Here is a 21,519-nt window from a genome sequence, read left to right as displayed (position 1 = left end):
TCTCTCCCCCCCCCTCCACCCAGGACCTGTAATACCTGCATGATGAGAGCCGCGGAGCTGCCATCTGCAGCAGCAGCCGCACTCAATCCCACCATCTCCAGGCGCCGAGAGCACAAACAGGCCTGAGAGCCGCCACTGAAAGAAGCCCAGCGCAGCTCTTTAGAGCCACCTGCTGTGCTGCACGTAACACAACAATCTGCACGGACTCAAACACTCAATGTCTGTAAGTGCTGTTTGTTATACAATATGACCAACATGCATAATTAATGAGGCTTCATCATATATTGAACTTGTTAACACTTTATTTTACAAGTCTTTTCCACATATCGTTGAAGGGAAATGTCCAAACAGTTTAGGTTGTTTAGTCGTGTTGAGTTTACAGAGTTGAGGATTTCCAGAGAAACACTGGGAGAAACCAAACCACATATTCATTCATTACTGATTAAATAATGATCACTCTGTTCTCCGTATGTTTGATGCATGGTTACTGCTAGAAAAATGTGCTCATCTGATCTGCTGTGCTCTCAAACTCTCTCTAGGTTCCACTTGATTGGAAATTATTGATTGGAAATGTGCCGTTGAAACCAATGCTTAGCACCAAATTACACATTAGTCACGTGTAAACTTGCATATAAATTAGTTATCACCTTTAAAACAGTTACAGGAAAACCCTGGCACATAAATATATTCTTGTATGTTTATCTGCGATAAAACACCAGATTGTGTTGTGGTGGAAGATACAAAACAAAAGCCTTTAACTGTCATGGGACTGAAATTGCATGTGCAGAAGGTTCATAGTGTCGACCACACTTGTGTATTCCAACACACAGAACCCTATTTTATACTTTTACTGACTTAATTAAGTACACAAAAGGTCAAAAGGTCTGGACTTTGCATTTCAGATGCAGACTTTAACGCTGCCTTGGAAACGCTGTTTAAATTATAGCATCTTCATTAGTGGCGGAGTGAACTGTCATGAATAATTTGCATCCGGCAAATCAAATCACCCATCTCGAGGAGGAGAAACCGTATCAGAGCGGTTCAGGGGGTGAACGGGGATCCATTCTCTACGCTTTCTTATTAACACCGGAGCGCTCTTCTTTTGTGATTATTACTTACTGCATACAACAATTAGCTGCCTGGTCTCTCTTGTGTGTTTTCATTAGTACAAAGATGCTGCTCTCACACAGCAGTGCATGACTCGTCTGCACAGGTAAATGTTGCAGTTAATCTTTCGAATAAGTCCTTGATAATAAGGTGAATTAAAGTCTGTCTGGCGTGAAATGTTTTACTCATTTGTGGCACGTTGGTATTATTTGCACATTCAGACATGCAGATCTATCTTGTCTTCATTTCAAGAGATTGACAGTGCTTGTGTAGAATAAGCCTCATTTGCAATGTTGACATAATTATTCTGTTTAAATATAAATGTTGGTCTTTGTAAAGTAATACAATTATTTTCTCTTTGCATTTGTAGAATTTGAGTGTTGACATACATTTTTCCATTGATATATTTAAAAAAATATATATTTACTTCTGACAATGAGGTTATGTTTTCATTCATTTGTCTGTTAGTTAACAGGAATACAGACAAACTGTGGGATGGATTGGTGGAATGATGCATTATGGGTCAGGGAAGAACCACATTCAGTTTTGGTGCGGACCCAGATCTGGGGGCGGGTCGATTAACAAAGCAAGAAAGGGACATTTTTCAATAATTCACTGACATGTTTAGGGGGCTGATTTTATGGGTTTGTGCAATTTAGTACAAATTCAAATGAAAATTCGGACCTAATGAATTTTAATGTGGTTTCGATATGGGACTGTTGGGCCTTGGTGGAGGTTTATGCTTTCTGATACCATTCTAGTTTGTTATGTACATGCACAGACAGGTGTATTATGCATTATATCATATGCTGTAAAGTGCACTATACCCTATACTCCCACATATTAAATTTTAAGCATTTGCCTCAGGTTCATAGACTTGCATTTACAGCAGTACCTCTACTCAGAGCCTTTAGGTTTTCAGCTTAGGTCTGATTCATCTCTTCAAATCTTTTCAGAGCTTACAGGCTTTTTTGCCGTGTAGCCGACTTAATGTCAAACTCCAGAAAAAGCCTACATACGTTCCATGTCCCATCATTTTCCTCTTAAATCAAGATTCACCACTGCTAATTCACTACGACAATTTTATCACTGAACTGCTGGAATGAAAGATTAGTGTGTACACCCCCCCCCCCCTCTTTAAAGTACAGCAGGGAGTAAAGCAACAACATTTTTTAAGGATCTGGGTCTTCCCGCTACAATTACATGAAAAATAAAAAAAAGTCAGACTAAACCTCTGGACCGGGGACGAGTACATTAAAAACAGCACTGCAGACAGATTTTCAGTAAAATAAGGTCCATCAGTGTTTGTGCTCCATTATTTACATTCTAAAACTGTTTCACCTTTACATTTGATCCTTTACTTCAAAACTAATGAAGTCCGTTGGCACTCGCTGTGTGCGGTTCAACCTCAGGAGAAACAGATGGTTTTTTGATGAAGGGGAAAAACAAAGCAACCAAATGATGTAGAATCGGAACATATGGCATTCATTTACTTCTAGTTGTGCAATATCACTTTGCATCTTTCCCTGCAATGAAACTAGAACACTGAACAATAAGGGGAGCGTCTTCATGACTTCAGTGTGTGACAAATATCTATTCTGGATCAAACCTTCTCTTTCATAATAAGAGTAGGTAGGATGTGGATCTACATCTAACCAATTATGGAAATTCCTAGGATCGTTGTGGTAAATGATTTACACTTCCTCACCTCAGTAACAAGTAGGAAACCTTGTCTGTGTGTGTTCCGTCTTCCCAGCATGTGACTGATGAACAACTCTATTATTTTAATCATCTCCGTTTCCACTAAGACACATTCCCCCACCGTCTGATAATAAAGCTGATTTAGTCGCACTTGAAAACACAGATGATGAGAGGGTAGTTCGCTGAACACCACAGATCTAAATACAACGGTTTAATCTGAGCATTAAGAACATGGAGCGTGAAAGATCAGTCAGATTACTCCTCATCAGTGTAGTTCACACAATTGTTAAGACATGTACAGCAGGGATAAAATAAATAAGAACAGTGCAGTGTAGGTTAAAACAGCCAGAGAGTCAAGAACAAGGGTCATTATTCAGTTCAATAAGGAGAGACCTGTGTTAAAAATGTGTTATTTTCTTCTGTTGTCCTTCATTCCCACCAGGTGTCCATTCGCCGTACACGTACTCTCTGCTTATAGTGGTATTCTTTCAGGTGCTTTTTCAAAGTATTTGGAATGGGAAGCATGTTAATGCCATCGTAGGTGGTACAGCTGCTTATGGCCGCTCGGCAGATGTGCTGCAGGCTGAAGGGCTGTGTGCGGTGGATGGGGTTGGAAAGCAGGGGCTCGAAGAACATGCACGAGTTGGGGTCCTTGTAGTGCTCCAGCAACCCTGTAACTGTGGAAGCGTGGAAGACACTGGGGTCGTGCACGTCGAAACTAAAATTGTGGTTCCACTGTTCGATGCGTGCGTGGAGCGAGCGGCCGTAGCGGCGGAAGCTGACAGAGAAGAGGTAGTCCTCCTGGGCAGAGTCCCGCAAGAGGAAAGTGCCCTCGGGCTTTCCCTCCAACAGCGTCTCTGCCTCATAGCGGTCCATGACCCCCCAGTAACATGGGAGGTTGGTAATTTGCAGCAGGTCTGGAACCAAACAGTGAATGTAATCAATCTGGGTGTGAATGCGGTAGCCATCTTCAGATGTTTGTTGTTCAGTCTGAGGAAGTATGGCTTTGGAGGGCATGTTGGTCGCTGCAACCTCTGGTTCAACCACAGGGTCAGAGATGGCATCGCTGGTGGGGACAGAGGCCGATGCTGAGGCCGATGCTGAGGTCGATGCTGAGGCCGAGGCCACCACCTCGTCCAGAGTGTCCAAACAGCTCTGAAGCAGGAGCTGGTGCTGCTGCTGTCTTTGGAGAAGAAGCTGCTGTTGCTGTTGAGCGGAGGCTCTGTCAGCACCTGCTAACTCATTCATACCGTGAGCCAGCTTAGGGCCATGCTTGTAGAGAGGGTTAATTTGGGCTGTCACTTCAAATGTGTGAATCTCTGCATTGGGGGGTGGCTCAACACCTTGCTCAATGCTAATTCGCCTGCGCTCTCTCAACCTATCGTCTACGTCCTCAACCACAGCAGCCATGGCTGAAGGTGGGGCACTGCACACGACTGCAGAATCCAGCACGGGAGGCTGGGTAATGGGGGCTGTGTGCTGCTTAATGAGATACCACTTCTGAGCCAGCTCAGACCCTACAGGGAAAGGGCAGTCATCCAACATCAACTCACTGAGATGGATCTTACGCTTTGAGGAGGCGCAGGCGGCTGATGATGATGATGATGATGATGATAGAGCCTGTGGAGCTGGTGCTGCTGCACTGTGCGTCTTTATTGGGAAACACTGCCCCATTGCATCTTGGATTTTTTGCCGGAGAGTGCGACTGCTGCTCGACCCTCTGCTGTCACCTTCACTTGACGCAGGCGACTCACTGGCAGAGCTGACGGTTTCCAGTCCTGGCCTGGCTGCTATACATTCTTGTCCTAGTGAAGAGGCGGTGACGTCCAATCCCGGCCATCTCCAGTTCTCCCTCAGGGCACAGGAAGATTGGTCACTGCTCTCCAGGTCACTTAACAGCTCACCATACTCAAAGCCATCGCTGACAGGTCGCTCAGCAGGTGATTCATGGCAGGCCAGGCCCTTTTTCTTTGCCTTTCCACCCTTCCTTCCTGTATCCCGTCTTTCCTCTGACCGGCTCTGTCTCACCTTGGGACGAGCCCCCCTCTCTCGATCCTTCCCTCGGTTCCCTGATTCATTTGGTAGTGACATGATGGATTATGGGGTGAAATGGCAACTGTTGCACCGCTCCAGGGAGTTGCCAAGGGATGACTTATTAGCAAAAAGTTTCCCATCCACATCCCTGGTCTGAGATGCCATTATCGTTGTCCATGCATTGTGGACATACAGACTAACCTGCAAAACAAAATGAGATGCTGCTTAAAGCCGGCAGATTTTTTTCCCGTCAAAATAATTCTATTGTTAAAACTGTTTCAGAGAGATGTTAATTTAATCAAAGTTATAATTTAAGAGAGGTAACTGATGATCATTTTCACATTTATATTTATATTAATATGAAAGATATAGGTAGTGGTCATAACAATATACATACCCAGCACGTCATGTGACCGGCCATGTTAATCTAACTTGTTCCATCAACAAGATGGAACCTCATGTGGCGTAATTGTGTTAAGTGAGCGAAACATGCTTTCCCTGGATTTGATCGATTCCATGTCTCCTGACGTATTATTAGTAAAACGCTATCAGACAAAAAAAAAAGTGGAAAACAGCCCGACAACTCATTGAGGAAACTGGTTGATTTGTAGTTTGCATTCAATAGTTGTTGCAGTATGCGTAATCTACAGCTGATGAGTTTGAACTGTGTGGGGTCAGTGGTCAACAGGACACATGTGTTATGGATGAGGCAAGTTTGGAGCACTTGCTAATGACTAATGTCTTAATTATGGAACAGCCATGCTGAGTTAGGTTTTTCTGTCAGATTGATTGAGTGCATGCTTTGAGGGACCTGGTTCCCCAAGGAGCTGTTCTGGTCAACCACCTGTTGTCAGGGACAAGTATTGCCCCGCGTGTGCTCAGCTTTTGAAGGAAAACATGTCAAACCATTTCAGTTCTATGAGAGTTTATTCAGGGATTGTATGATTCACGTTGAATGGACTCTGTAAACTAAAACTTTGCATAGTCAAATTGTTTCAACGATACATGATCCCTGATAAGGCTCATAATCCACCTTGGCCTACATAGAATTCTCATGGCAACCGGGTCATTTAAGTGTTCAACACCAGAAATATATATACAAAAATAAATCTACTAAAGTTTGCAGTTGTCACCATGAAGGGCAGCTAACTCCCAAGCTGCCCTTCATGGTGACAACTACAAACTAGTTCTCCCTTAGAGAAAACCCACACAACTATTTTTTTGAAATATCTTTCAAAAGTTTAATAAAAGGAAAGTTCATGGTGCCGAGAACTAAATTAGCCTGTTTCAGCTCTCTGGTGTTGGTTTTAGCTCCTGTGGTTTTCACGGACATGATACATTTGTGATAATGAACATCTGGAGTTTGTTCCCATAGGCTGAACCATAGACAACAACAAATCAACAGAGAACATGAATCACCATTAGGGTCGGAACATCCAGTTCAATAAACAAATCATTGTCTCATAACTTTAGGGGAAAACCATCTCTGCGTTACAGTTTCTTAACTTTCAGGTTTAAGTTACTTAAGTCCATTTTTATTCTCTAAAACAAAGTATATACTACTTTTTTTTTTTTTAAACTACCCATCTGAGAGTCAGAAACACAGAAGTTACAGCTCATAAAATAAGACGCTCTGTCTCTAAGTAACATTAACTGTGATGTGCTCTTTATTCCTGAAGTGTCTTTAGAGCATTTCTCAACGTAAAGTTACGTTTAATCTGTAATTTCACACCCGCTATGGTAGTTAGCTTTGTGATGTAAAAAAAGTTAAGTTGATAAGAACTAAACCTTTTTTAAATGTCAAACCTGTTTGACTCTGCAAAGACTTCGATGTCTGTATAAGCGGAGAGTTTAAAAGGTTTGATGAGGATCTGAGTTAAAGAGATGAAGCTCTGTCACAAATCCCACAACGTAGAGACAGTGGAGGGTCATTAAAAGTAGATACTTTCAACCAGTTCCACTCCTCGTGAAGCTAGCTGGAGCTAAATGCTAACTAAATCCAGATGTCAGGTTGTTCAGATACACATACGACTCAAAAACACATCGACAGCGAAACACAGCGAGCGACAACACTGGCGTTAGCGTCGTTAGCAAGCAGCTGTTTGCGGCGGGCGAGCTAAGTTAGCTAGCCACATGCTAACTTGGGTACTTTTACCCTGTAGGCAGGAAACGTCGCGTTGTACTTACACTTACTCGCGTCGAGCTTCATCAACGACGTCGCCTGGGGACATCCCGTCGCGGCCGGTGTCAAAGTTTGCGGACGAGAGAGCTTTTTGTTTCTTCTCGGACGAACTAATGAGCGCTAACAAGGCGGCTAGCTCCCGTTAGCTTGACAGATGAACCGCCGCTGGGACCGCGGTGCGACCCGGATGTATACAAGTAATGGGGGAGGTGAATGGAGAGATGGAGAGGAATAGAAACGTGTGAATAAAGTAAGTAAACAGCGACAAAGCACAAGTGAAGTTGCAAAAGAACTGAACCTCTTTATTTGGACTGTCATCGATCAGACGGATGCTGCACTTCAGACCATTCACACACGTGAGAGACAGTAAAAAAGTAGAGTGTTAAGCATGGGATGCAAAAGGTTTCATAAAATATTAGAAAATGTCCAGGGGGGGGTGGAGTCATCAGAATTAAATATAAATTGTACAAGACAAATATAAGCAATGGAGCCACAGTTCAGTTTAGTTTTATTATTATTATTATTAAGCCTGGCAGGGACATTAAAGGTTCAGTGTGTAGATTTTAGTGACATCTAGTGGTGAAGTTGCATGTTGCAGCTGAATACACCTGACCTCAACCTCGAAAGGTGTTTAGTTTGTTCAGTTTGGGCAACTGTAAAAAACATGGCGTCCTCCATAGAGAGGACCCGCTCCCAATGTAAATATGAAGTATTTAAATAAAATGGGCCCATTCTTGGTAAAGAAAACAATTTGTACAATTTAGATTAAACACACACTCGGGAAAACATCACTAGGATTATTTTATATTCAATTTCTGCCAATAGATCCCTTTCACCTGAATCTTACACACTGAACCTTTAACAACATGCTCTGTGGGTAGAATTCTCCATGTGACACAGGCGCTGTACCTCCTTGTGGCTGCTTGGTATGTAAAAATACACCAGGCTGAACTCGTGAAGTGCATTGCCCCCCCACAACTCATCTCACTCCCCACTGGAATGTAAACATGGAGTAAACATTATTCCTTGGCCTGTTATTAGTGTTCAGTTTACTCATAATCACATCGTCGGTGGCTCAGATAAGCATCGTCATCCCCTGCTGCATCTTCATTATGCACATACGCCAGCAGAAATCTGCCACATGGTACCTCTGTCTAGTTTCAGTAATGTGTAGACCGCCCAAAACTTCAGAGGCCATGATAAGGATGATCTGAGCGACTTGTAACGTAACACAGTTGCTATACAGTATAGTGAATAGTTAAAAAATAAGATCTTAAAGTTGCGTTGCAAACTCGCTGAAGTCCTCTTTGGGCATGAGTGCGATGCTTTTAGTAAGTCAAATCTATCCGAGAGCCTGCTCTGAAGAAATTCATGACTAGACTACTACTCAAGACCGTTTTATCAACTTGTTGAGGATACTGGAGCTGTGCATTTCAGGCACCACATGAACAGTTTAAAGAGGACATGACAGCAAACAGCTCAGTCACAAGGTCAAGAAAGCTCATTCTCTCTCGTCACTGCATGACCACAAAAAGCAGGCGTTATGTGCCCCATACGGTTATCACTTGAAAAATCTACCGAGACTCATATGGAGTCTGTGGATTAGTGGGTAGAAGGGCTTTTGTTTTCAGGCTCTACCCAGCCAGCTCCTGTGCGAGAAGGCTTCAGTTCTTTAATGCGTTACATAGTGAGACAATGGAGTATTCATGACATCACTTAACATGAATCGGGCATTATCCCAGAGAGATGTAAACAGTGACATTTAGGCGATATAAACATACATTAGTTGCAAGATTTCTTGCTCTCTAGCTGTAGGTGACACTGGGCGCCATCAACCACCATGTCCTCTATCTACAACAGTGCTGTATTAGTGTGGCAAAACATGCGATTATAGAAAATAAGCATAAGTTATCAATATCACGGGAGAGTAAAAAATACATTTGGAAAAGATATCTGTAAATAACCTTTTTTTTTTACTAGACCGACCTCCTATGGCTCTGCTGAAATAAAAATGTGAATGGTTATCCCTGCCTTATGATGTAACCAAAAGTGATCCAAAAGTTAAGACCATATTACACATACATGCACCTCCGCTCTGCCACATTCAAAGACAGAGGCTGTATAAGACTGTTTCTTGATTCAACACCGATACCACATGATAATGTTTGGGTTCTGAGACTGAAACACACAGAGACACAAACAGAAAATATGGACATCGTCAAGCACCTTGAAAAGTATGATTCATCAAATCATCACGTTGGCCGTTTGAGGAAGAGGGCACTGTGAGGGTGAGGGCGCCGCGCTCCCGAGCATTTATTACAGGATCAAGTTTCATTTTCCAAAGCCAATCATAAAGAGGCCAGAGGGTTGAAATGGGTTTCATTTAGTTTTCTCACTCGGCATTTGAGTGTAGATTGAAAACACTCTCCCCTCCTTCCCTTTAACAATTCAATATCAAATCAGCTCTTTGCACAGTACAAACCACACCGGCCCTTATTCACCGCTCTGGGATTCCTCGGCACAAAATGAGATTCATCATCATTTACGTAGTAGGGCATAAAATGACAGAGACAAATTGCAGCTGGCATCAAGTCTTCAAACTGCTGTTCTTTTTTTTTTTTTAAACAAAATTATACCATTCTGTTGCACTTCACTACAAAGATCCTTTTCAAATTAACCATTGTACAACCTTTCTCTTTGGCTTTGTAGAAGTTTGGAGGAGGACAGTCACTTCTACTTTGACTACGTGTTCAGGGAGAATGACCAAAACAACGGGTATGCCAACAGTTGAATTACAAGCTTTTGTCTCGATCCTTTTGTTCCTCAGTTTCTTGCCTTTGCAAAAAAAACAACTTCTCTAGAGAGGAGGAAAGGAACCAAGGAAAGGAATCTTAGTTTCAACCAACACAAGCTCTCACTAGCACTGGTTATAGAACAGTTAAGGTGGCTAGGAAGTGTATTGGGGTCTGAATATCAACACCCGTCTGCCAGTTGAGTGGATTCTTGGGCCAATTCCAGTTTAGTGCCTAATATCACAGATAATTTAATAAAAGTGCCTTACTCCTGGCTAGACATTGTCTGATTTACACATTATGCGGTGTGTTCCGGTTAGAACCCCTTGCTCCATGGCAGGAGAAAAAGAAAAGTAACTCATAGGGCAGAAACCCTTTAAGACAGCACCAATCGACCGTTTTTCTCTCAGACCGTGGCAAACTGACCCTCTGCACGTCATGTCACAGTCCTGCAGGTGACACGGAGCAGATTGCACAGTTAACCTTTGTTTTCTCTGTCCTGCAATATAATAATCATCTGTATTCCATTTTTAATAAACTTAGTTGTATATAATAAAGTACAAAAATATTAGAGAACATATACACAGTTTTTTGTCATTTTGTAGTGACTGCTTTGCCTGGTTTTCTTAAGCATACGTATATCTTTGTGCTGGGTGACGAGGAACTGAACAGGCCTCAGATGAAGTGTATTTTTCCTTTCTTCTCTTCATATTGTTGATGTCCGGTCTGTTCCATCTGCGGAGGAGATTCGAAAGAAATAATTTTCAGGACATTTACAATCACGAAATATACAGCATCATTCACATTATATCCTTAAAAAGAGGTAGTGCGGCTTCTTTGCCTCTTGTCCCACAGACAGACAAAGTTATTGATGCCTTCTTATGTGTCCATTAATCTGTTTTCCAATGTCACCTGCCTTCTCCTAACCATTCTGATTGCAACATGCAGAGCTGTGTCCTGCAGTAGAACATTGTGCTAATATGTCATCAGAGGGTGTAGCAGCACAGTTTAGTCTGATCAACACAGGTAAGAGCACCTGATGGAACACAATAAAACATCAACTGTCTCTGGGAAAGGAAGGAAAATAGTTCTCTCTCCACAAGAGGAACCTGGCTGTGACTTGCTGAATGGTCTTGTATAATTAAGATGATATTCAATATTAATACCCAAAACTAATGATATGAATTATGAAAGTCAACAGTTTGCATGAGGGAAGTCGTGTGTGAACTATTTAGTATGGATAACTTTCCTTGATGGGCAGTCTATAAATAGAATCTTCCCTCTCATTGCCGAGATATAACACATAATAAGGTGTTGTTGTTGTTGTTGTTGTGTACTTGATAGTTTAGTGAGGTTAACTAGCCAGTGGCATTTTTAGTGCCAGGCTGCTGAGCACACTTACCCCCTAAGGCATGCTCTGTCATACTGAGGCACAATGACTCCAGCGTGGGGTTGATCTCCAGGTCAGCACCTGGAACTTGGCATTCTGGGGAAATGAGTGAAAACATTTTAGTCGAAAGAAAGATTGGGGTTGATATTACAGCAAGTATCGCAATAAAGTCTGCATTTTCACACTTAATTTATGATATCTGGATTTTTTCTAATTATCCAAAGAGGATTCATTTGCCAATTTCACCTAGAAAATGACAGTTTCCATAATAAAGAAACAATTATCTGGTTTAAAGGGAAACAGAGTAGCTGGATTATTAGCCAAACAAACATAACAATATTCAGCATAATTGATGTGTGCCACTAAGAGTCAACCAAAACTAATGGGGCTGACAAATTGCTAAAAATACAACCTACTGTTACCATCTATTAAATACTGGGCAGCCATGGGAATGCTCACTCAACTCTTAGCCCTTTTTACTGCGTATTGATAACTAATCTGTTTAATTGGAAGCAAAAATATTCCTGAAATGTAATAAACATTAACAGAGATATACAGATATTTAACGACTTTGACCTTTCAAAATGACCATAGATGTGCACAGAATTTAACAATACAGCGGATAATATAAAGAACATTTGAGCCCTGTTTATCTTGAATTATATAAAGTGATTGAAAGTTGAATTAGTTTTAAACTGTTTCATCTTCTGATAACTTGTGTAGCAGCAATATAATGGCATCAGCTCCACATCCAGAAAAACCACAGCTACACAAAAATAAGTAAGAAGTGCATATTCCTTTAAGTGTATCACTTAAAGGAATAATAATTCGTAATAATTAATTTCATAAAACATATTTCTTTAAACTACGCCAATTCCATGGTATCATTTATGCCAACCAAACAATGTCAGGCACACCAGTTCATCTATATTATATTGTTACTCAATGTGTTTCAGTCAAACGTCTGATATACACTGACATCGGAACAGACTCCACTCACATAACTACTGCTGAAACGTGACATTAACCCATAAACAACCTGACAATTTGATCAACTTGAAGAAGAAAACAACAGGACAATCATTTTCACTGTCAAAAACATCCAATATAAATGTAGATTATCATCGACATACAAGTGGGTAAGACCCTTTCACCTCTGAAATCCTTTTCCTTAGTTCTATGGCTACAGTCTAGTGTTTATTTGTCTGGTATATGACACAGCTGACATGTCACTTGCTTACAAACCACTATGTGACCACTCAAGACACTCAAGACGTATTCTGTTGTCAAGCGTAAAGTGAAATCTGTCTGAAGTGGACTCAGACATGGTACATTATAGTGGTTCTGAGGAGGGACAGAGTGTGAATGAGCTTGAAAATGAAAGCACAGGACACAGACCAGTGACGACCATTTGGGTGTTAAGTTTGACCTTTGACTGATTTTTATATTCAGCTGCAAGTCTGTGCAGTGATGTGAGGAGTGATGCCATGACAGTTTTAAATTGGTTTCTTTGGAGTGCCCACAGGAACACACTGTTAAATTCTATTCTTTTGGTGTATGTGGTCTCTGAACATGTACGACTCATTTTTCTACAATATGTTACAATGAACCTAGAAAATGTGAGACACTCCCCACCTCTAAAAGAAGATATTCTAAGATTACCTGAAGTGAAGGTCTATGACAGATTTACTAAAATCTATATTAACATGAGATGCTTCTAAAAACATTAAAATCCATTCATGTTTGCAGCGGTTCATATTAAAAGTCAGACAGATGGCGGCATATTTAATTTTGTGGGAAGTAAAAGCAAACAGCTAAATAATACACTCGACAAGGTGTACACAGCATCTTGTGTTGACATCTTGTCATTTCAGTTCCATTAACTGAAGCACGGTTTGCTGAGAAAGGTGAAATAAGTAATAACAATTTATCAGAGGTAGCTCTGTTGGTAAAGACACCATTTTAGTGGTCACTGCATTAAATCACAGAGGTTGATGAACTGCACACGCTAGTATTTCAGTGATACTCAAAGAAATATCACCTCATGTATCATGGTTAAGGATAGAAACACGGCCTCCATGATCTTCTGAAGGGTTTCTTTTGAGAATAAATACATTTGAAACATTTATACTACTGTTACTTTAAAACCGAGATAATCTTTTAAACTAGACTGAGATTTGAGTAACTATAGTCCCTTTATAACATTGAAATTTATAACAATGTGGGGCTGGTCAGTTAAATTAGTCTCAACTCTAGGTCGATGAAACTTTTCCAGTTAAGCTTTAAATGATAATATTCCTCTGAAATTAAAAGGAGCCGTAGATAAGCGACGTGTCGGTATTTCTTTTGTGGTGAAATGTAAACAGGAGATTGTGGAATGAAAGACTGACAGAGTATATCAAAATGTAAACACAGCCAGCCACAAACTGTGGGTTCGAGCATGTTAATGAAGAATACAAAAAGGCCTGACATCACACAGTACCTTGCTGCTGGAACATGAGCATGGTTTGTGGGGAAGTGTGGACAGGGAGTGAGTGGGTCCGCTGCACAGTGCTGCGACTCTGACTTGGCATGCTGTTACTGCCCCCAGGGTTGGCAAACCACAGGTTCTATAGAGGAAAACACAAGTTATTGTTACTTAAATCCCATTCACTCTGGGAGGTAGACGTGGATTGTTTATTTTTCAGCTAAATCGTTAAATTAAACTGTTCAAGCTAAGATAGTGAGTCAATTTATATCAACATATAATGCCTAACCCCTGCTGACATGTTTACTGATTAAATTACCAATGCCTATTGTTTTGTCATTTATTTTCCCTTTAGAGTAAATATTTACTAAGGTGTATTGTGTGAGTAAATACCTTCCGCTAAAGTAAAAACAGAGACTACAAATATGGAGTCAGTTTGAATTATAATAAATAAATGCAATCAGCTTTGAGTGTTTTCCATCAACTTTAAAACAAACAGAACCTGACATGACTGATAAATCCATTTTGTCCACAACATAAGGCTTCATGTTAACTTAAGTTTTATGTCACAATCTTGTGTTAAAAATGCCCATCCAATGGCAGAAGTACTAACTTGTCTACCCTGGCCTGCCAGCACAGGATTAGTGAGTGTGTGGCGTGGAGATGCTCCGCCAATCCCACCAGGACTCAGAAGACTTATGCGACCAGCTGGGAGTCCACGAGGGGTCATCTGGAACGGCCTTTGCCCTCGTCGGCCTACAACTCCACTCACAGAGCCGGCTGTGGGGAGGGAGTTGGACCCATACGTCCAACTGGAGTAAAAAGGAAAAACAAAACAAAGGCAACATGCATCAGAAAACTGCAAAAGTCGTTATTTGAAAATGGAAGTGAAAGAGAGTGAAAATAATAGACTGTAAGATGTAAAATCTAATTCAGCTGGTGTGACATCTAACTGCTACAGATGGAGATCAAAGATAAAAGAGAGCAGAGTCTCAAGAGAGGCTCACCCTTTCTGTCGGTACACAGGCATGTCCAGCATAGCTTTCCGAGGGAAGAGGCGGAGCAATTTGAGGACCTGCTGCTTCCAGGAGACCAGCCTCTTCTTCTGAGTTTCTGTAAAAGCCTGACACACAGAGAAAGAGACAGCAGAAGAAAAAAGGCATCAGATATTCAATGTTTCAGGAGATGATTCTGATATTTGTAATTTAAAAAAATATATATATTACTCTCTATTTATTTAAATTTGCGATTATATTATTTCAGGTTTATACTTTTGGAACTATGAGATATTTATAACGCTGTACACAACTCACTTTAACATATTCAGCATATGAAAAATAAACTTGATGTGCAGTTACCTCATGTGTTAGACACTTCTCGATGAGCTGAAGGTAACAGCTGATATTCTCCTCATCTGGCCTGGACACCAGCAGCTGGGTGCACACTGAAAAACAGAAGACAGGATTTAGGTATTCATGTTCACAGAGTTCATTTTGATGTAGGAATGTAAACAAAAAAAACAACATCATATTCTTACCTTTGCCCATGACACGGGTGAACTGTCCAGCAATGTCGCCGTCTGAGATAGGTGTGGCTGTGGAGTCTCCATCGCAGGGGGGTGGGTTGTGGGACTGGAAGCCCTCTGAGACTGGCTCTTTATCTGCTCCTGTTTTTGAGGCTTCTGAAGGGGAGGAGGCGGTTTCTAAGGTAGGCTGTGTTGCACTGGGTGGGATGTAGGCCTTAATGGGTGTGGTGACGATCTGCTGCAGCTCCTGAAGGGCGTTACGAAGGTTCCCCCCTTCCAAAATATCCTGACAAGGGAGGAAACATCAGTCTCACAAGCTGTGTAAGCTTTAAGTTTAAGGATGATGTTGTAAGTAGAGAGTAACACATCCAAGCTGTAAATCTGGATTAAAGCTTTAAGAGCAAACATTGCTCCGCAGAAATATCTTAGAGGAAGTAACTGCATCTCTACCAGCTGCACTCTGTCTGCTTCGGTGCCAACGGAAGAATGGGGATTTCCCAATGCAAAAGTCACATGATCATCAATGAGTACATATATTTTTATCAGCACAAACAAAACACTGTGGCCTTTTTCTTTAGAATGACAAGAGCAACATGCCATTTGACTTACCTTTTCCAAAGACTTGAGCACACTCTGCCTCTCTCGCAGTTTCTGGATACTCAAGGCAATCTTATGCCGTGCTCCTTTAGTGACATTCTAAAAAGGAGAGACAGAAAACAACAAGATGGTATGAGAAGCAGGCAAGTCATGTCTTGTGTGAACACGGGGCAATTTATACAGTTACTAAATAACGAAGCTAATCACCATCTGTTTCATTAAAGCCAAGGGGCAGAGGCAAAATCACAGCATTTATGTGTGACTGGCTTGATATAACTGTAGGGTGCATTGCTTAATTTCATGCCTCATTGAGAGTTGATGTATCATCAGGTTTGAGGACAGTAATGTTCACAGCTGATAAGGGGGGTGGAATAACCAAAGCCCTGCCCTAGTGTACGTAAAAGAGAGGTTTACCAACCTGTGACTCAAGGTGGTGCTCTGTGAGAATCATCATCTCGTCATAGTTCATCTGGGAGAAAAGCGATGCATATTTATGAAGGCGGAGACTTTTCAGCCACCCTGGAACATCTACAGCAAACACATACAAAGTAATGTTAGATTTCGGGTTTATATCACCACAGCTGTTGGCTATGCACGGCTTTCGGCAGAGCCAAATGACATGAGTGCCCTTAGCTCTGGTAGGTAATGAACTTTGACCTTTCATGCCACTGCCATCCTCCTGGAAAGTGTTGCGAGCGGAGCCCTGTTCTTCTGTCTGCTCGCTGCCTGAGGAGGCGACACTGCTTTGGGGTGAAAGAGGTGCATGATCTGTTGGCATAAAGTTCTGTCGCATGTCATCCTGGCTAACCCACTCAGAGCCACAAGCCTGGGGACTGGAAGGAATAACGGACATGGACTTCTTCAGAGGGCTGGGCTGCATCTGCCCACCCAGACCTGGCAAGGGAAACAATCCAGTTATGAGCAATAATGAAAAAAAGTTATATTCTTGGTAAAGGATATGTTAATAACATTCTGGGACCTTCAAATAAATGACCCCCCGTTATGCATAATATGGGTAGAAAAATATGTCCTCACTGGTTTCATATATACACTAATCCCAGGTTCATCAATCTATGTGCTTTTTCCCCAGATTCGTAAAAGAAAAAGACGAATGAGAAACATTACCTGTGTTATTGCTGTTGATGGGAGAAGACATCCCGCCTGGGAATGACATGTGTCCGTTCTGGCCTGCAGGAGATGTGCTGGATGATGGGGACTTGTCGTGCCAAGCAAGGCCAGGGTCCAGAGCCTCAGCTGAGCTGGGCCACTCATCTGAGCCCTGGCGTGGGTGGTAGGGACTGGATGGAGGCCGAGGCGCGTAGCCACTTGATAGGTGTTCCTCCAGGTGGTTTAGCCACATGGCCAGAGAGGTACGGTCATCCAGTGTGGTCGCAGGGTGGATGAGAGCATAGGAAAGCAGCTGTCTGCTTTCTTCCACAAACAGGCTACTCTCAATGGTGTGACTCAACACCTTCTGCAGCAGCTTCATGTACTCACATTTGGCCTCGCTGTTGCGTGGCTGCAGCAGAGGCAGATGAGACAGCAGCAAGGAAACCACTTTCTCTTTTGGCTCCTGGTGCCACTGGCTGACAATCGCTAATAATAAAAGGGAAAAGAAACATTTATCATCAATTAATCTTTTATTACTGATTAGCCTTCTGAAGATAAGCCTTCTTAAATTTTAGAAAAAGATATACGAATTTTAAGTGTTTCACACTAACCAACAGCACATGATAAAAAACACTCGTAAAACTAATAGCTACCTGCATTGTTGGCCTCAGCCTCAAGGATGTGGATCTCTGTGCAGTCTGCCAGCCAGTGTTCAAGGCAGATGTGTAAGAAGCGAGCCTGGGTGCGGGACACCCTCTTCAGGAGGGACAACAGTGCCACCGTCTGTTCACACTCATTCCAGCCTTTAAACCAATCTGTGAGGATACCTACTTGGTCTCGGAACATCATGGCGTGTCTCCTCAGTAAGGAGAGCAGGAATGTGTGGGTGGGGAGGGGGCTACTGAAAAGACTGCTCTCTCAAACACAGACAGGATCAGTCTCGCCCCGCACAGCGGGGTCGTACTTGCAACAGTCCTGGGATCCCCTCAGACTGGACCGAGGGGCCCTCACATGGTTCAGGTGCCGAAAGAACTGTAGACAGGTGAATTCACAGGCCGTGTGAATTACTGGGATGTTGTCTTATGAAGGGAAACTGAAAGTGTGTCAATTGTGGGTCTTAATGACACAAACTGGAAAAGTCTTCTTTCACTCTTGTATGTTCAGGATCACATCACCCATGCCCTATTAAATCAACAGAAAAGAGAAAACTTACAAATGACAAAAATGTAACTTAAATTTTTAAATCTTAATCAGCCTTATACTTTAGTATACATCAATTGCAAACTTATTAAGCTTTTCTAATTTAAGTGATGAAAGCCTCGACATATTAAGCTGATCCTCCGCACCAGTGGTTAAGTATTTGAATTTGCTCTTCCTGTCCATAACAGTTGTGTTGATATATATGGACACTTTTCTGCCTCAAAGATGCAAAGGTCTGGAGATTTAGTTTGATGGTGGAGACGGATCATTGGCTTCAGTAGGTGAAAAACTGGACTGACAGTTTGAGATTCATATGAAGGTTCATGGAAAATAAATTAACAGGACATTATGGCACACACAGACAAAATATAATGAACAGACTTCTAAAATCAATTAAGATACGTAAAGAATGGAACATAACTAAGTCTTTATCTGCCCATTATTAATTGTTGTGCATTTGATAAGTTTACAATACAATGTCCAAGGTAATGCAAGAATATTAGAGGTGAGAGATGACTGATTAACTTTATAACTTCACAGAGACTCTTACCAGTTTTGCTCATGCTGCTTGAATCATAATAGGATGATTAATGCCCAAGTCACTCACCAAAGGTGTGACAAACGTGTTATAAAAAAAGATTAGAGTCCAGGCCACTAACACTCAGAGTAATGCTTGTCTCACAGCATTCAAGTAGGCTGCAAACCCCAAAAACAAGGGCAGTGAGTGGTGCCCTACATTTACAACAGGTCGTTATTATGAAGTTTATCAGGCAACGTTAACATGTCAAAACTACGAGCACCAACACTGCAAACGGTGACACCTGTAACATTAAGAGCTAAGCTGCGGATTTAACAGCAAACACGAGTGTCTGGCTACGAGCTGCGATCGGCTCCCCGTTGTTGTGACCATCCCTGTGCGGTTTAATAACTTCACACAGGCTAACATTACACCCGGCAGCCTAGCATTAGTTAGCCGTTAGCCGCAGTTAGCTCGGTCGGCCTAGTCAATGATGAGGGATTCGGGATTTGTATTGTTTTTCGTGGAAGCTGTTGCTGCCCCCTTTCTCCGCCTCGGACTTCAGGCTTAGCGGCACAAACAGGGACGTGCTAACGCGGTTTAAATCGACCCCCTGTTGCAGCGCGTTCGCCGCAGAAAGTTGTAAGAATAGCGACTTACGATGGAAGCAGGCGGAAAGGTTGGTTGTTTACCTTTGTCAGTTGGCACTGGTTAGCGGGCTAGGCTAAAGTGCTAACGCTCAGCTCGCTCGACGGTAGGGGCAGGGATAGCTAAGTGCTAGCGCTAGCTCCTTAGCTAGCGAGTTTTTTTGCTAATAGATGCAATAACGTTAGCTCAGCTGAAAGAAGCGTAGATCGGTCCTGGACGTGCGGCTCCTCACGGGGCTTCCTCCACGGCGGCGGGCCCCCGCGGCTCCCAACGCACCATGCTGAAGAACACGCGTGGAAAAATGTTTATTGCAATACAGAAAATAAAGAGTGAACGCCTGGAGAAATCTACTTCGATTTTAAGTTGACGTAAGACGTGGGCACGACGTCATACGTCTGGAGGGTACGTCATGTGGGGTCCCGCCCACAGTCTGGAAAATATAAAGCTTCGTTTTTAGACAGCGACAAGTAAACACGTGTATTTGTGTAGTGAAATAGACACATTTTCATTTTAATAAACATGAAAAGAGTGATTTACATTTTATTTGTATTTCTAACATGTAAATAAAAAAAGATAAATTATACAAACTGAGAAAAAAAAAATCAAACGCTTAATGATTTAATTTACATATAGGAAAAGGAGTGAGAAGAAGTACACATTTATTTAATTTCACCCCTTCTCAGTAAACAGTATATACAGTATATTTCTGTATTTTGGATTAAAAAGCATAAATGCAAGGTTGGGTGGGGTGATTTTATAAATAATTATTTGTATATTTTGTGTAGCATTTATGTATTTGCATATATATATCAATATATAAATAGTAGTATAAATAGTATTCTTCTGTTATTCTGGTAGTGCGAGGTCAAAAGATCTGAGTACTTTTCTGCAAGCTTCCATTTGATGTCTTCCCCACATGATAATGTGAATTAAAAGTAAAATCCCCAACCAACAATAAAATAATCAAACAGTAATGTGGTAATGATACACAACCTGTTGAAAAATGATCTATTTTAGCTTCAGATATGGATCTATTTTAGTTAAATGCCCCAGTCCTTTCTGTCAGACTGGCATTTAAAGGTTTTGCTTTTTTCCTGCATGTGTCATCCAAGCTTTAAAAGATGGTCACACTGTTTCACACCACAAACCATAAAGGTTGCATCATCTTGTGGGGTTAAAAAGTGGAAGCACCTGTAATGCACGTTTGTCCCCTGGTCATTCCCCTTGTTGTGAGGAGCAGAGAGTGGGAGAGGCTGTCTGTCACTTGCAAACTGCTTCAACAAGCCTGTGTCACTCCAAAGACAGGAGGGCAGAGACGAGAATGGTGGGTGAAACTGGAGCAGTTATGGGAAATATTTCTGCTTGTGTTGAAATTTGCTGGATTTGCTGAACTGTCATTCAAAAATATTTGTGCGTACTTATTCGTTGTTTTTTTTTACTTGATCATGGTGACACAAGTCGACCATCGCCTGCTCTCTTTCATGCAGCAAACTAAATTCTTGCATGTTGCAGCACAAACATTTCCTGCCCTCAATATAAAAATTATAACTTTATTTGTATAGCACTTTTCAATACAAGTAACAAAGGGCTTCACAACAAACAATATGAAAACTCAAAAACAATCAGAACTAGGGCTACGTTGTAGCACTAACGGGCCCGAGCACACGCATTTCCAAGCCTGTTGCGATTAGTGGCGAGAGCGATCATTGAACAAGCGCACGTCTCCACGTTGCATGCGTTTTGCGCACTGCGGCAAGGATAAACGCTTCACTTCCTGCGTCCGTCACGCGATGTCGATCCTTTCCTGCTAATTGCTCATTGCGGTCCACGCTATCAAATAGCACATCACACTGTGAACATTTTATGTAAATCGAATGATATTTGTAAAACAAAGCTTACTTCCTGTTGCCAGTAGGTGGCGCAATCACTATTATTACGTACAGACTAATATATCTGTTCAAGTAGGGGCTCTGATGTAGCGTGAGCAATTTTGTGTCAATTGGACAATGTTACAACAACTTAATTTTCACACTGATCAGTAGGTGGCGCTATCACCCTGAACTAATATTAATATATGGATGTGTTCAGGTCAGGATTGTGATCATAGGTAGTTCGGAGCCGGTTGGATAATGCAGGGTGGATTTACAAAGTACTTCCTGTTTCATGGCGAATCAGTAGGTGGCGCTATGACACTGAGGAAATATTGACACATAGAACTATTCAGGCTTGGACTCTAATCATGTGACAGA

At 41.8% G+C, this 21,519-nt stretch overlaps 2 protein-coding genes across 4 annotated transcripts; both read right to left on the bottom strand.

Moving 5' to 3' along the window:
* Nucleotides 1-280: 280 nt before the first annotated feature.
* Nucleotides 281-7,227, bottom strand: socs9 (suppressor of cytokine signaling 9). Its single transcript, XM_034603961.1, has 2 exons — nt 7,030-7,227; nt 281-5,043 (listed from the first exon to the last, which is right to left on the bottom strand). Exon 2 carries the CDS (start codon nt 4,897-4,899, stop codon nt 3,238-3,240), a length of 1,662 nt encoding a protein of 553 aa, XP_034459852.1. The 5' UTR covers nt 4,900-5,043; nt 7,030-7,227; the 3' UTR covers nt 281-3,237.
* A 1,178-nt stretch (nt 7,228-8,405) lies between these two features.
* LOC117772650 (protein Smaug homolog 2) lies at nt 8,406-19,679 on the bottom strand. Of its 3 annotated transcripts, none has more exons than XM_034603958.1 (13): nt 19,315-19,679; nt 17,559-18,087; nt 16,921-17,391; nt 16,453-16,689; nt 16,214-16,323; nt 15,808-15,894; nt 15,211-15,484; nt 15,032-15,117; nt 14,681-14,796; nt 14,287-14,485; nt 13,689-13,815; nt 11,219-11,302; nt 8,406-10,551 (listed from the first exon to the last, which is right to left on the bottom strand). In XM_034603958.1, the coding sequence occupies exons 2-13, from the start codon at nt 17,752-17,754 to the stop codon at nt 10,523-10,525; spliced, it is 2,016 nt and encodes a 671-aa protein (XP_034459849.1). In that variant the 5' UTR covers nt 17,755-18,087; nt 19,315-19,679; the 3' UTR covers nt 8,406-10,522. The 3 variants fall into 3 exon arrangements, with proteins under 3 accessions (XP_034459849.1, XP_034459850.1, XP_034459851.1); XM_034603959.1 differs by having other exon boundaries at nt 19,622-19,669; XM_034603960.1 differs by having other exon boundaries at nt 15,808-15,891; nt 19,315-19,615.
* Between the last annotated feature and the right edge of the window lie 1,840 nt (nt 19,680-21,519).

Source organism: Hippoglossus hippoglossus, chromosome 13 (assembly GCF_009819705.1).
Source record: "Hippoglossus hippoglossus isolate fHipHip1 chromosome 13, fHipHip1.pri, whole genome shotgun sequence".
NCBI classification, from domain to species: domain Eukaryota; kingdom Metazoa; phylum Chordata; class Actinopteri; order Pleuronectiformes; family Pleuronectidae; genus Hippoglossus; species Hippoglossus hippoglossus.
The sequence above is the reverse complement of the archived record's forward strand: the minus strand, read 5'-3'. Positions and strand labels throughout refer to the sequence as shown.